This window comes from Malus domestica, chromosome 17, assembly GCF_042453785.1.
Source record: "Malus domestica chromosome 17, GDT2T_hap1".
Lineage (NCBI taxonomy): Eukaryota > Viridiplantae > Streptophyta > Magnoliopsida > Rosales > Rosaceae > Malus > Malus domestica.
Window position 1 is genome coordinate 32,997,732 of NC_091677.1, and position 15,918 is coordinate 33,013,649.

Below are 15,918 nucleotides of genomic sequence, written 5' to 3' on the forward strand. Positions count from 1 at the left end.
AAGCTATGGAAAATATAGCCAACATTAGCAGTAAAGAAAGTGTTACTGCATCTAATAAATCACTCCTTGATACATATGAAATTGAAAGTATATCTCGGAAATTGGATCAACTTATAGAATTTAGTGGGGACAGAAGCAAACTTCATAAGGGTTTTCTAGTTGGACACGTTCTTGGTATAAAGAACATGAAAGAGGGCGGGAGAGGTTCGGACTCTGATCTTGAATACAGAGATAAACGCTCTTTACCACTGAAGCTACAAGTCCCCGAAGAAGTTCGTCAACAAGAATGTGTGCCGCTCATGGATGGTAACACGAACGGGAGGAAGAAAAGGAACCAGAACGTTAGAGGAGGATTTTGGCATAGGCATGTGGCGATATGTGGCAGAAGTGAAGATGTTGTAAACACAAAAGCTTTCGTGGTTCGTCATCGGCGGCCGGAAAAGGGATAAACTGTTCAGATATATAAACCTCCAGGGCGAAGAAGAAATTGCGCTCTTTTTAAGTTTTGAGAAAATAAATGAACGTAAGTGTAAAGTTCCATCACCGCTTTAGTTTGTAAGAAGTTTGGGAAAAATATGTGTATGAAGTTTCCATTTAACGTACAAGATTGACATTTAAGGGTGGCAATTTGTGAGGGTGAATAATGTTTGTGACTTTATCTTTGTGTTTGTGTCAAGATAGCTAATCCAAAATTCTAGTGAGACATGTCAAATGACACTAACTAAACATCCTTGAAACATTACTCAATAGATTAATTTCGCGATGGAAATAACATACAAGATTAAACAGAATTGTGTAGGAGGAAAAAGAGACAAGATTAAACAAGGAAAGTGCAGTTACCATTTCCCTTTTCCAAAATACCCTTACTCTAATAGGGCACCAAGCCGCATAGTGTTTTTTTTTTTTGTCAAACGATAGATTTTGTTATATTAGATGTTAAATTAGTCATTTACGGGATTTGAACCCACGCCATTATGTAAGGGCTCAACACCTTTCCGCCAAGTCGCATAGTTGAATACTTGATTTCTCTTCACAGCACTCGGTTGTGTTTTCTTCGGAAGGTGTGTAGAGTTTTTACTTGGGTGTACACACCACCACCTTCTGTACACACCACCACCTTCTGTATACACCACCTTCTGTTTGCCTGCCTTTATTGGCACTGTTGTCGGTGGATTTTCCACCGGCTTCTTTCTTTGACTGGTTGTGAATTTGGCTGCTTGCTACCGGTTCGGGGCATTGGTTTGTGCTGGCGTGGATGCTCTGCGGTGTTGGAGCACTGGTTTTCTTCACGCCTGGGGTTTTGGTTGGTCGACGTGCTGGACGGCTTGCGTTGGTGGCTTTCGACATTGCCGGTATCGGAGGGGCCAAAATTTGTTTTGGGCTCTTTTGTATGTACTGTTCAGGTCCAATGTTTTGTTTTGTACTTGAGTAGTTTGTGGACCTCTTTGTATGTTTGTTTGGCCTTGCGCCCTGGAATATAATGTCCAGTTTTCCAAAAAAAAAAAAATAATAATAATAATAATAATACAAGAACAGAATAAAAGATGAGGCTTGCATTTGTCAAGAATTACAAGTAAAATGACATTAAAACCAACCAGCCCTTTGAAAAATACGGTTCATAAATGACACTTATTCAACACAATGGGCAGAATGATGAGGAATTGGAGCAATTAACCACATCTTGGCACTTTTAATAGGGAAAATAGCAACGTAATACAATTTAAAGGACAAAGCTAATTCTAGTTTGTAGCTAAGGACACACAAGGATCTTTTAAACGGACCTGGCAAAACACATTTCCAGCCTCAATGAAAGACGGGACTTGGAACTGCACGGGTGTAGGTGCAGCGGTGTGTGCTCATGGCTTCAACAGAATGGTGGTTTCTGCAATCATAGAAGTGACAACATATGGATCCATGTTCGACGCAGGCCTCCTGTCCTCGAAATAGCCCTTGCCAGCTTGTTCTGTCTCTCTACCAACACGGATAGAAGCACCGCGGTTGGCAACACCCCATTTAAATGTGTTGATATCGGCAGTTTCATGCCTTCCTGTCAAACGGCGTTCATTGCCTTCTCCATAGGCAGCAATGTGCTCCTTGTGCCTGAGTCCCAACTTGTCAATTGCCTTCTTGATAATTTCATAGCCTCCATCTTCTCTCATGGACTTGGTGCTGAAACCATAGCACATTACAATCGTCATCGAATAGGAAAACAATGCTAACCGTGACATAGTTTGATCAACAGACACAAATCCTTAACAACTAATCAGTGGCATTATACCTGTAGTTTGTGTGAGCACCAGCCCCGTTCCAATCACCCTGGATTGGCTTGGGATCAAAAGACAGAACCACTCCAGCAATCTCAGTGATCCTCTGTCAGCATTGAAACAAAACTTCATTGACCAACACCGTAGAGTAATACCAGCAATTTATTATACAACAAGTATGCTAAGTTACCTCCAAAATATAACGAGCAGCCCACAGTTCATCTCCAGCTGATATGCCGACAGAAGGGCCAACTTGAAACTCCCACTGCATTATATGATTATATTCAGAAATACTTTTAACATTTGGGCAGAAGAAGAAAAAGGACATAGAAGAAAGGTCAAGAAAATATATGTTTGATTCTTTTACCTGGCCAGGCATCACTTCACCGTTTATTCCACTAATGTTAATGCCTGCATAGAGACAGGCCTTGTAGTGCGAGTCAACAATGTCTCGTCCGAAGGCCTTGTCTGCTCCAGCAGCACAATAGTATGGGCCCTGTTAAGCAATAAACAACATAATCAGGTTATGTTTGTGTAAACAAAGTAGAACTACCATCACATAAGTATATATGTCCGGATAATCCTTAGAAGTTAGCGATGACAAAGTCAGGCAACATGTAAGCATTACGTAAACTCATATGAGCATAAAATATGACAGAATGAATCTAAATCATCAGAAAATATAGCGCGTTCAATAACCTGAGGGCCTGGATAGCCACCAACAGGCCACCCAAGGGGCCATTTGACATCTTTCTGCAACAAGGTGTACTCCTGTTCAATTCCATACCAGGGTACTTCAGCAACAACATCAGGATGACTGAAAATCTTTGCAGCAGCAGCCCTCTTGTTGGTTGGAATCGGTTCTCCACCAGGTGTGTAGGTATCGCATATCACCTAAGTCGAACATCATTGAGTAACATTGTTACTTTTTAAGGAAAGGCAATAATTAATAGCTCACAGCATGCCATATCTCAACAGAAATGAAAGGGGAAAAAACTAAGATGCGAGATCATCGATAACTCACCAAAATGTTGTTGCCTCTCCTGAATGGATCCTTGAAAATGGCTTGAGGGCTGTTTCATTTCATTAAAAAGAACACATATCAAAACTGATAACCGTGAATAAACAATACAACATAAAACCGTTAAAGAGAAAAATGGTAAGAAAATTATAAAAAGAGCTTACTATAAGATAACTTCACTATCTTCTCCAGGAGCTTGACCTGTGCTGGAACCATCATAATTCCACTTGGGGAGCTTTGATGGATCACTCACTGGTCCTGGCAGAGTCTTCATTCACACAAAAACATATATTATTATTATCATTATTATTTCAACAAATTAATTATTAACAAACCAAGATAACAATTAACCAATCAAGGACTCGTTTGGGACTGCTTTTAAAATAACTGAAAGCGCTTTACAGAAAACGGTTTTGGGTTCCAAAAGTACTTGGAGTACCTGGTGCTCAATTGCGTTTTTACTAAAGACTGGTTACAAATATATTTTCACCTCGCTTTCAGTTATTTTAAAAGTACTTCCCAAACGAGTATCAAGATAACAAGATCAAAGAGAAGGAGAAAATTAATTACCCTTGCTTTGCTTCTGATATCCATTCCAGATCCACCAATCCTGTTCCAGTAGATCAGAGTTATAACATTGGAATTAGATTTTAAAATATCATTAAAAACCATTAAGCAAAGTAATCAAAGTAGATAAATCCCAACTAGTAACATGATTAAGTTGTGATTAACAGAAAAGAAAATACCAATCATCAAGCAAAGATCCATCACCAAAATAGAAGGACAGTGATACAGACAGAAAAGATATACCTGATCTACGAATCTTAAGACAACAAAATAACGGCTCGGCTCGTTAAAACACAACTAATCCCCATTTTTTTGGAATTACCTTAAGGGATTGTAGATGTATATATACACATATATATACATATATATGAACTAACAGTCGGTCAATTTTAGCAAAAGTATAAAACCTTGGAATTTCGGCAACCGAATTAAACAAGACCAAAGCAAACAAGAAAAAAAAACAATTTATCCCAAGTAGAAACAAGAAATTTAAAAGAAAAAAGCTAAGTAAACGAACCCCATCGGATTTCAAAGAATCCATTACTGGAAATGGTCAACAGCACAAAATTAAAGAACACACAAAAAAAGGAAAGACAAATACTTTTATAAACATTTGACCAGCCCCAAGCGGTCGATCATAAGATCAAAACACAAAAGCAAAGCCAACCCATTAACCTAATCACCAAAACAAGAAAACCCATTTGCGTACGTATCAAAATACGCACAGATACGTATACCATCACCATGTTCCAGGTCTGGAAAACCAGAGGATTAGGAAAGTAAGAGGATGAGGGGCTGACCATATGTACTCTGCGATGATCTTCTTAGTAGAGCCTGAGAGATCCAGGTTGATGAGATCTGTGAGCAGCGACATAGTTCCGGAGAAACACAGAGACTTGGAAACGAAGACTTTCTCTCACCCCTCTCTCTCTCTATCCTCTCAGTGAATGACTGTATACAGAGAGACGTAAACGGGAGGGGTGGGTGTGCTTCTTTTATAGTACAGTCTCCCGGTGCTGTGAACGTATAAGAAATCTTAAATTATTAAAAATTAAAACTAAAATTATAAAAAGCGGAAAAATAATAATAATTTTGCTATTTTGCCGTTTCAGAGGAAATTATGATTCTGATAAAGTTGGTGAGTGAGGATAATCAAATCAGAGGGGCCCACGTTGTTCGAGATATATGGACAAATGGTTCACCTGGTAACTCTTCTTTCGGTCTTATTGGAGGGGAAAATGATTTGCCCGATCCTTTTGGAAAACCTAATTTGTTTGTATTTGTAATACAATACCTATTTTTTATTTTATTTTTCCTTGTGAGAATATAAAGGAGAGAAAAATATTTGTTTTGGAAAAAACATATTACAAAAAACCAATTGATTCCTTTCACTCGTAGTGTAATGGATAGTTGTATCATAATAATTGAGAAAAATTTGAAAAAATTTGAGGCTCTCATAACCGAAAAATAAACTCTAACCGTGGACGTAGATGACAAAATTTAAGATTAATAAGAAATTCTAAAATGATAAAATATGTTTTTCTATAATTTGTGAATTTTCTTCTTTGTTTTTTGCTAATTTAAAGTACAATCAAATCTAAATACATAATTCAATGTGTATCTCAAATAATATATAAAAAAATGTGTATGTGTATCTAGAGTTATTAATATATACTAGAAGATGAGCACACACTTTGTGTGTGAACAATTTCATTTTCTTTTTTGTTTTTATTAAGGAGTGTGATTAGTTTTTAAATTTTTTTAAAAAAGTATGAGACAATGATGATGAGATCTCTTAATAAGGGCATATTTTTCTTAATATTACATAATTATCATTTTGCTCTCTTTATGTAAATATTGTGTATCAAAAGTGAGGGTAGAATAGGAAAAAAATGGGGATATGATTGTCATTTTTTCAAAAGATACAAAATTACTATTTTGCCCTCCTTATGTGTATCAAAAGTGAGGGCAAATTTGAAAAAAAAAGTGGAAAAAATTTGAGAAGGAGGGTGCTCTTAATAGAATAGAAGAATAGATAATGAGATATTGAATTAGCAAATGTGCTAGTAGTGGTAGTAGAGGTGGTGACGGTGGGTGGTGGCGGCCTTATGTCAATGAGAGTGGTTGTGATGGCCATGGGAATGTGGTAGTAATAGAGTTTATAGTAGTGACACAGTGGCGGGCGTGGAGGTGATGGTGGAAGAGGAATGATAATAGCAAATTGATGTGGTCATGGTCAAACGAAGATCATGGTAATGACAACGACAATGGTGGTGGCCGGTTCATGGCAACAGCTACAATGGTGGAGTTGGGATGATGTGCATGGAAATGTGATGGTTAAGGAAGTGATGGTGATGGTAGTGGCGGCGATCATGGTGGAGCAAATCAATTTTAACACTAAAAACAAGTAAATAAAGTTTCAAAGAATGGTAGTCTCTCAAGTGCAAAAGAAGAAGATAAATGGAAGATAAAGCCAATAATTAGGCAAGAAAGCAAAATTTGTGGTGGTGGCCACTCATATTGAACTATAAAAGAAATGGCACCTCTTTCTCGATTGATTAGCCGATAGAAAAGCCTAAGTAGTAGCGGTTGTGTCTAAAACTCTAAAAGTGATAGAATTGCGTATCATTTTGTTTCATGGAAACTTTAGTGAAAAGCTTCTGGTACTGTTTATTTTAACTAAAAACCATATTTTTACACTAAAAAGTTAATCATGGTACTATTCATTTTACCCTTTATTTTGTCCTTATCGTTAAAACTCAAAGTTTTTAAACAATTTTCATTAGTTTTCCTTTATTTTATGGGAACTTTAACGAAAAGCATCCGGTACTGTTCACTTTAACGAAAAACCACATTTTTACACTAAAAAGTCAATCATGGTACTATTCACTTTACTCTTTATTTTGTCCTTATCATTAAAACTCAAAGTTTTCAAGCTCTTTTCATTAGTTTTCCTTTATTTTATTCCTTAGTAAAATATGACATGTGAAGAATAAATATCAACAACTTTGAAGATAACTATATTATTTTCTTAAGTTTGACGAGAGCAATCTACCAGCATAAGTTTACCGTTATCGTGGCTTTTCGATACAATAACGCATTGAAACATAAGAAGAAATTTTACAAATGATAATGCATTATTAAACCAAAATGTGCTAAAATATTCCATGTAAATCTTTTCTCTTTCTCCATTTGAAGAGAATCTCTTGCCGTAGAGCAACTTAAATGGTCAAGTACACCACTACTGTATCATTCTGACCCAATCACGTGATATTCCGTGTTAAACTTATTTTCCACGAGATTGTATTATAATCTACTCCTTCCAACCAAGTATTTCTCTTCCTACCAAATTGCATAAAGAGCTTTTATGTAAAAAGAAAACTAACGAAAAATTCAAAAAAAAAATTTTTAATGAAAAGTTATTTTTAAAAGTATAGTGAATTGTGCCAGTTAAAGGTAAAAATGTGATTTTTCGTTAAAAATCAACAGTACCAGAGGTGTTTTGTTAAAATTTTTTTATGTAAATTGATTTTTGTACGGCAAAGGACGAGAGAGCAGCAATGCCACCGACACGTGTCGTTGATATTGCAAGTGGCTCATGACGCAAATTGGGTTCACAGTCAGGGCCTGGGGCCCACGTCCACATTGGAGCTCCCAATCAGATCCTTATGCTTAGTGACTTTGTGATTCATGATAAGATTTTCTTAATTAATTCACGCGCCTGCTTGGCTTTTTCTGGAAGAAACTTTCTTTCCTTCCTTTCTTTTTTTTCTTTAAATTCTTAATTAAATATGTGTAATGCTAGAAATAAAATTTATAAACTAAATGATATGTCGTCAATAGAAATGAGTATGTTTATTAACATTAAATAATAAACCAATCATCGACTTCCATGTTATTTAGCTTCCATTTTTATTTTTTTTAAACAAACGGATATTATTTATACTTAGGGAGAGGGAATAAGCTTACCCGCACATTGGGCTAGTAATAATGTGATTCAAATTCACCTATGGTTAAAATCGAACCTAAGATCTCTCACTTACAAGTGAAGAGAAATATCACTAGACCATAATATTAAGTGGTTTAGTTTCTAAATTTAGCCTACAAATTTTATCTCCCCAGCATTTCCCATTAAATATAGATAAACAAGTTTATTTTATTTGATTAAAATATCTATTAGAAAGGATGAAGGAAGGTTTTGAGTGGTCGTAGAACTGGCAAACAGGTTGTATTTTGTTGTGTTTGTGTGTCGTGTCATAATTATTATAGCATAATTATTATAGCAATGGGTCGTGTCGTGTCAAACTTATTGTCTTAATGAGTTTTAGTAGGTGACTTGATTCGTTAATGGGGCCTATCGGTTCGTGTCGAGTTAACTGATCATGCAAGAAATTGTCATGCTTAATGTTTAGACCTGATAAAGAGGTCTTATTTGTGTCGTTTTCATGGAATACCCGTTATTATCAGGTTATTAACGAGTGACCTGATAACGACTCGACTCGGTAATGGGTTACCTGAAACTTGTTATTTTTGTGTTACTTCATGACAGGCTAACATGTCGTGCAAAAAAATTGCTAGGCCTGAGTAGCCGATAGCTTAGTAAGTTAGATAATCAAGTGTTAAAAGAAAAGAAAATCGGTATAAATCAAACGTGCACCAAGGTGAAAACAATTGTAAAAAATAAAATACAATAAAATAAAATTTGGATGCACATATGTTATTTTTTTTTATTATACTATATGTTTTTGTAACCTGACTTCGTCTTGCTGAGGGAGCCCAAAATACATATAATAAGGTATCATTATTGTCAATGTCTAATTTGTTAATTGATTACATACTAAGGTAGTAGGTAGCATTCGACACACCTAACACATAAGTGTGCACTTCTCAATTATAAGAAAACCACACAGCTAAAGGTATTTTACAAAGCAATGGATATGTAGTCTTGTTGATTAGAGCATCTCCAACAGCCTCGTTAAATGAGGTTATGTGGTCATGTTAACAAAAAATTCACAAAGTCTCAATTCTAGCAAGTTAGCTATATGGCTTGCTACTTCAACATTGTGAACATTCGCTCGCTAGATTTGGCAAGGAGGATAGAGAAATTTGTAGTCTAACTAAATATAACTATTATCATGACGCTGTTCTCTACCTAAATTGTGGAGTGGTAGATAGGATAAAACAGAGAGATGGAAAGGTGAATCTAAAAAAGTCTTGGTTAATTAGGGCTTTTTATGTTTCAACTCATAAGGTCACAGGTTCAACATCTTCCTTACCCCTTTGCCCCACACGTTCTCAAAATCACCTTTTTCATCGCATAAGGTCATATAGGTTTAAACTCCTTTCCCTTGCCCCACCACACTTTCTTTAAATTCTTAATTAAAGATAGAAAAAACAAGTTTCTTTTCTTTGATTAAAACATCTTATAGAAAGGGTGAAGGAAAGTAGTTAGTGATCGTAGAACTGGCATATGGATCACGTTTGTCTTGTTCATGTTATTTTTGTGTCATGTTCGTTATCATAATAGGTCGTATCATGTCAAACTCATTATCTTAATGAGTTATTAGCAAATGATTCGATAACGATGCGATTTGTTAATGGGCATTGTCATTTAGTGTCTTATTAGGTTCTTAACGGACAACTCGATAACGATCTTACTCGTTAATGAATTGACTTGGAACTTGTTATTTTTGTATTATTTCATGACGGACTAACGGATTGTGTAAGAAATTTGCTAGACCTTAGTAGCCAATAGTGTTAGTAGATTAGATAATCAATTGTTAAAAGAAAAAGACATTAGTATAAATCGAACTTGCACAAAATTAAAAAAAAAATTGTAAAAAAAATGAAATTTCATCGCCCAAAAGAAAAACGCTCTCTACCAAAAGAAAAACCCTAGTCGTCAACCCCATAGTTGTCGATCTCTGGCTATAGCTGGGGGCCGATGGCAGCCTCTCCCCTTCCTCTCCTAGCTTTTCCTCCCTCTCTATCCCCCTTCTTCCCCATCACATCCATCCTCTACCCCCGCCATACTCGAGTTTCTTCCCAACCCCGACCCCTCCTCCCCGGCCTTTACCAACCTCCCCTCCCTTGCTTCTCTCCCACCATTTTCCTCCATGGATCTATGCCCCATATCTTGACCCGGGCCATGCCCTTTCAAGATTTTCTTTTATTTGGCGCTTGTATTCTTGGTGTGGGTTTTAGATCTGTGTTGTAGGTAGGTTGGATCCCGTTCGCCAACTCGGTTCCATGGTGGTGTCACCTTCCCCGATGGCTTCGGTGGATGCATTAACTGTGCTCCTAGCAGCTGTTCTTGTGGTATTTAGTGTATGGAAGCCAGCATTCCCACTGGATGGATGTGCCGGATTGTGGTTTCCTTCTCGATTCTTTCCTTTTGTTCGCTCCGGACGAGTTTTATTTAATTTAGTTTATTTTAATTTTCTTAGTTTAGTCCTAGTCTTCCAGGAAAATTGCTCTCTAGGGTTCCTAGGTCTTCTTAGATTTCATTAGGAGTGAGTCTGCACGATGTTCATGTACGGCGATTTGCATCGAGTTACCTCGATCTTGTGTTAGTAGTTCTACGGGCATAGGTAAGTGGTTGTTTGGTCCAACTAATCCACTTTGTTGGAGACATTTTCAGTTGATGGTTCAGGCTGGTTTCGCAGCATGTGGAAGTCATGGTCACATGCTTTGCCGCACGATTGACGCTCACTGCATAGCAATGATTGAATGCTAACAAGTTTGTGGGCAGAAGATCCCCCTGATTTGCTTAGGGATATTTTGTAATTTTCTTATGTATTGACATTTGAGGATAGGTATTTTCGTCGTGCGGGACACTCTTTTTCCTTCAACCGAGTTGAAAGCTCCGACAAGATTTTATTGAGACCCACTGTGCACACTATCCTCAGTTTGTTCTCAAATTGTACTTGTTCTGTGTTGTTTGAAATGAATATCGAATATCGTCTTTCTTAAAAAAAAAAATGTAAAAAAAGTAAAATAAAAAACACAAAAAATAAATAATTTATAAACTATGTGCATCTAAATTTTATTATGTATTTTATTTATGCTATGTATTTTTGTATCTGACTTTCTCTGGCTGAGAAAGTCCAAAATACATATAATAAACTTGTTCAAAAAAAAAATACATATAATAAAGTATCATTATTGTCAATGTCTAATTTGTTAATTGATTCTATGCTAAGGTAGTAGGTAGTATTCTACACACCTAACACATACGTGCGCACTGTTGGATAATAGTTTCATTAATCGGACGCTCCTCAATTATAAGAAACTACACAGCTAATGGGATTTTACGAAGTGTTGGATATATAGCCTCGTTGATTAGAGCATCTCCAACAACCTTGTTAAAGGAGGTTATGTGGCCATATAAACGGAAAATTCACGTAATTTCAATTCTATAAAGCTAGCTATATGGCTCGGTACTTAACATAGTAAACATTCGCTCGCTAGATTTAGCAAGGAGAGAGAAATTTGTATACTAGCTAAATATAAGCTATTATTGTTTCACAGTTCTTTTCCTGGATTGTGGAGTGATAGATACGATGAGACAGAAAAACGGAGCGAGAAGTGAATCTAAAAGAGTTTGAAAACTAATAAAGTCACGGGTTTATAAGAAAACTAATGAAAAGAGTTTGAAAACTTTGAGTTTTAATCAAAATGATAAAAATGTGTTGTAAGTGAATAGTATCCGGAGTGATTTTTTAGAGTAAAAATATCTTTAAATTAAAAATGAACAGTACCAAAAATGTTTCATTAAGACTCCCTTTAAATATTCCTTCCCCTTGCCCCACACTTTATTAAATCACACAAACACTGCCTTACTTTATGGTCAATCCAACGCAACTCGTAGAAATGTGACACTCTCTTATTGATTGGCTCTACAAATCCAACAACATGATGGATTCACATTGTAATGCTTCTCCTTTTTTTTTTCTTTTTTCTGAGTACAATGAATTGTTCTACACTAAAGTATGGAGGGAGTTTAACCGAGTCACATAATAATCAACTTAATTTAGTATTGATATATTTATATTTTTAATGAGAAATATTTATATGACATGAACATAAAATCACATAGCATCTCATGCAATTAAAAAAGATACATTTGAATAAAAATTTACACGTCCCTTTATTTTACTGACATAAAACATCATCATGACAACATGTGTGTACCCCATGTACGTCATTCTGTTTTTTAATACTACGAGAGGTCCCAAAATCAAATCTCTCATCGTAAATACAACGAAAAAGACGGGTCAACCCTTCCAAAAAATAATTTCACCCATGCCGCCCCCATCATATGCCCGTCCACCCATTAATGAATTTGAAATTGATTTTTGAAACTCATTTTTGCACTTCTTTTCATCTTATTTTTGTTTTCTTTCAGCTTTACGACTGAATAAATCAATACAAAATCGGTGTACAAAATAAAATCACTACACTTTAAGTACGATATGTCACTTAGTACTACAATATAATGATCTACTTTTTCATTTGTAAGTCAAAACTCTTAAATTCAAATTTCGTAAATAATGAGTTCGTTGCCAATATATTTCCCCAACGCTTAATTTAAATACTTTGTTTAAAAAATATTAAAGTACGCCATGAGAAACTTTCTTAAAATGAAAGTCATTTCGTTTTTATTTTTGCAGCTAATGTTGAACAATACATTTCAAATATTGCATTTTCTTCTTTCTTCTAGTGATATTGTATTAATTGGAAGGAAAAATAAATACTGCTAAATAGGTAAAAAAGCTTTTTCATGATATGGGTTGGGGGAGTAGGTTTGCCAAATCCTCTTGAACATCCAACCTGTAAAAGTCTAGGTTCAAAGTCTAGGTCTTTGTGGTTTGTCTTTGTTGTATGATTTAATTGACATTTTTGGCTTCAGAAGAAGAGGCTCAAGTTCAGACTTAGAAAAATTGCAGAAATTTGCTATCCCATTACTTTCGTTTGGTCAGTGGTCAATGGTGGAAATTGGAATTCTGAGTTAAAGTTAAAATTGAATAGAATAAAATAGCATATTTGTCAAAGTAGATCGTCCCCATACATCAATCGACAAATTTTTGAACATGTTAAGAACATAGTTCGATACAATAAGTATAATATACAATTGATTAGACACTTGAAAAAAAAATTAAACTAATTATATTTTAGCACTTAGTGTATTAGACCGTATTATCAGCCCATCTCTCATTAGTTTATGAACTTGTCATCCACGTTGGTCTGGTTGTTGGTCACGTGTCCCCATCTAACTTGTGGCCGTGTAGGTGATAACGTGGACCCAATTGGTTGTTTTGTTTGTGCTTGAAGTTCAACAAATAAATAATACCAAATGATTATAATTTAGTTTATCAAAAAAAAAAAAAAAACACATGATTATAATTTTTTATTATTTGTCAATTGTATTACGTTATAGTAGTATATAAATAGAAATTTTTAAGTTTAAATTTTATAAATAACGAGTTTGATAATAATTTACTTAGTATTAACTATTATTTTGTATAACTATATTACTAAGTAAATATATTATTTTATAAAATAACTATACTAACAATCTTTGAGTGATGTTGCTAAGCATTGAAAAAACACGAAATGTAGTGTTTTCATTTTATGTATAATACTATGATTGAACAACCAAGTCAATATGTCAAACTTATAAAACAATACTAACTAATGAAAACAATAACACACATATTATTATTTGAGTGTAATAATTATACTACCATATGGCATTGTTTTGAGTACGCCATACTGAAAAATTACTCATTAACATTAGCTTTGAAAAGAAAAATTACTCACTACCACTTGCAAAAGGCTTGTTTTAGCATTACTATTACACCTCAAACAAGATATATAAAGTTTCTATACTAGGTTAACAGATGACATGTGTTTTTTTTTTTTTTTTTAAACAGCAGTATTCAATCATTGAAAAAGGGACATCATAAATACCAAGGAAGAAAATATCGGTAATATCGGTAGTCCGAAAACACAGAAATATCGATGAAAATATCGGGATAATATCGATATCGATAAAAATTACATGGAAACCACGGAAATTGTAAGAAAAACTTGGAAATTTTTATTGAAACTTTGCAGGATATTTATTTAGTCAATTATCTATTAGTTTATCACAAAAAATTGGAAGGAAATGCATTGCATGATGGATTTAACATTATCAAGTTGATTATATAGCGAGCTGACAAACATTGTGTGTGTAGAAAATATGTAGTAATTAATGAAAGAGGTCTAAACACACCATAATCATTTATATATAATGAATTAGTACAATATTTTACACTTTGTACATTGCATTTTTGGTTCTTCTCTGACAGAATTTGGTCTTCACGTGGAGAAGAAGATAAAGTAAGCAGATTTTTTGGTTCTTCTCTGATAGAATATTTGGTTCTTCTGTGCAAAGTCACTTCCAATTCTTTCATACAAAACCGTGTGCCACACACACACACCCTCAAAGTTTTTTTCTTTTTCTCTCGGATAACACACACACACGCACATAACCATACACACACACACACATAACCATATACACACACACACACACACAAAACCATGGTTTCATACAAAACCGTGTGCCAAAACCGTGTGCCACACACACACACACCCTCAATCCTTCCTTCTCTCTCAAATCGTCTCGATCCTTCATTCTCTCTCTTCTCTCTCTGAGTCTTCTCCCTTCCTGTAATTGTTCTCAGTCTTCTCCCTTCCTGTAATTGTTCTCAGTCTTCTCCCTTCCCCCTTCTCCAGTTCTTCCACACACACACACAGACATCATCTCTCGAATCTCGATCCATCTCTCGATCCTCCTCGTCCGCGTCTCCCTCTGCTCCTCCCATCTCACCCGCCCTAAACCCAGCCGTCGACACCACTCCATAACCGCCTTCTAAACCACCTTGTTCCATGGAGAAGCCGTGTCGTTAGTCCCAGTCGTCGAGTCGTAACTATCGCGTCATCGCAAATCAACGGTTGTGGAGAAACTGAGTGGAGGCAGCGGACACCGGACGATGGACCGGAATTCGTCGTAGTCGTCGGTGAGGAGCACGACGTTGTCCCAGCCGTCTTGGATTCGTGAGGAAGACGACGTTCCCAGGCTCCTACTACCATATTCTTCTCGGCTTGTAATTTAATTTTTGTACAGATTTCGAATTTTCTGCATGTTGCACCATTTTTGTACTGAATTTGATTTTAGGGATTTAGGAATTAGGGATTCAGTTCATTTGCTTTGAATTCGAATTTGGGGATTTAGGGATTCAGTTCATTTGCTTTGAAATCGAATTTGGGGATTTAGGGATTCGGTTAATTTGCTCCGGCGTTCTTCTCCGATTTGAACAGTGCCAAAATATCGCGATAGTTTCGAAAATATCGCGATATTTTGACGAAAACACTTTGGATAGTTAAAAAAATATCGGACAAAAAAAAAACGATAATATCGGCGAAATATCGCCGATATTATCGATATTTTCTTCACTGATAAATACATGTTATGGATAACTCGGCCCCCAAAGAGTTCCTGCAAAATAGATTTAAAAGCATTACAATAAAGTATTATTGATCGTATAGCAATGAGTAGAGATCAAACTCTCATTAAGAACCGTAAAATTATACAGATCTATAAAACCGTTAGATTTCGTGTCAAAGATCATGACATGCATTAAAACTCAAGGATTGTCAACGTAATCGTTTACCTACATTTGATTTATTTTAATCTGATAATTTTTTATTTTAAGATTGGTGATTTATCTACCTTGTGAGATGTAATGTTAGTTAGAAGCTATTTTTCTTAAAATAATTAATAAGTCAGAAGGCAGTTGGATATACTATATGTTCTGTATTAAATTTTCAACTCAGTTAGAATTTTAACAAATCTTAATAAACTGACTAGTGCTGTCAGATTCCTTATGGAACTTCATTCACATACAAATGATTTTCATGGAAAAAAGATTTGGCTTTTTAAGATTGAAGAGGAAATTTTCCTTAAGATACTTTGTAATTGATTAAGGGAACTTCGTTCTTATAGTCAGAACCATT

The 15,918-nt window shown here is 35.4% G+C and overlaps 1 protein-coding gene across 1 annotated transcript; it reads right to left on the minus strand.

The window, feature by feature from the left end:
* Positions 1 to 1,535: 1,535 nt before the first annotated feature.
* LOC103417448 (glutamine synthetase cytosolic isozyme) lies at positions 1,536 to 4,992 on the minus strand. The gene is made up of 9 exons (XM_008355635.3): positions 4,653 to 4,992; positions 3,856 to 3,895; positions 3,450 to 3,553; positions 3,289 to 3,337; positions 2,964 to 3,158; positions 2,632 to 2,760; positions 2,455 to 2,529; positions 2,279 to 2,370; positions 1,536 to 2,169 (listed from the first exon to the last, which is right to left on the minus strand). Exons 1-9 carry the CDS (start codon positions 4,724 to 4,726, stop codon positions 1,857 to 1,859), a joined length of 1,071 nt encoding a protein of 356 aa, XP_008353857.2. The 5' UTR covers positions 4,727 to 4,992; the 3' UTR covers positions 1,536 to 1,856.
* Between the last annotated feature and the right edge of the window lie 10,926 nt (positions 4,993 to 15,918).

Excerpts from the sequence above, each read along its gene's own strand:
- LOC103417448 (XM_008355635.3), bottom strand. The coding sequence starts at position 4,726 with ATGTCGCTGCTCACAGATCTCATCAACCTGGATCTCTCAGGCTCTACT. Across the intron at positions 2,530-2,631 it reads GTGAAGTGATGCCTGGCCAG|TGGGAGTTTCAAGTTGGCCC; the intron begins GTAAAAGAATCA and ends CATATAATGCAG. Across the intron at positions 2,170-2,278 it reads GGTGCTCACACAAACTACAG|CACCAAGTCCATGAGAGAAG; the intron begins GTATAATGCCAC and ends CTATGGTTTCAG.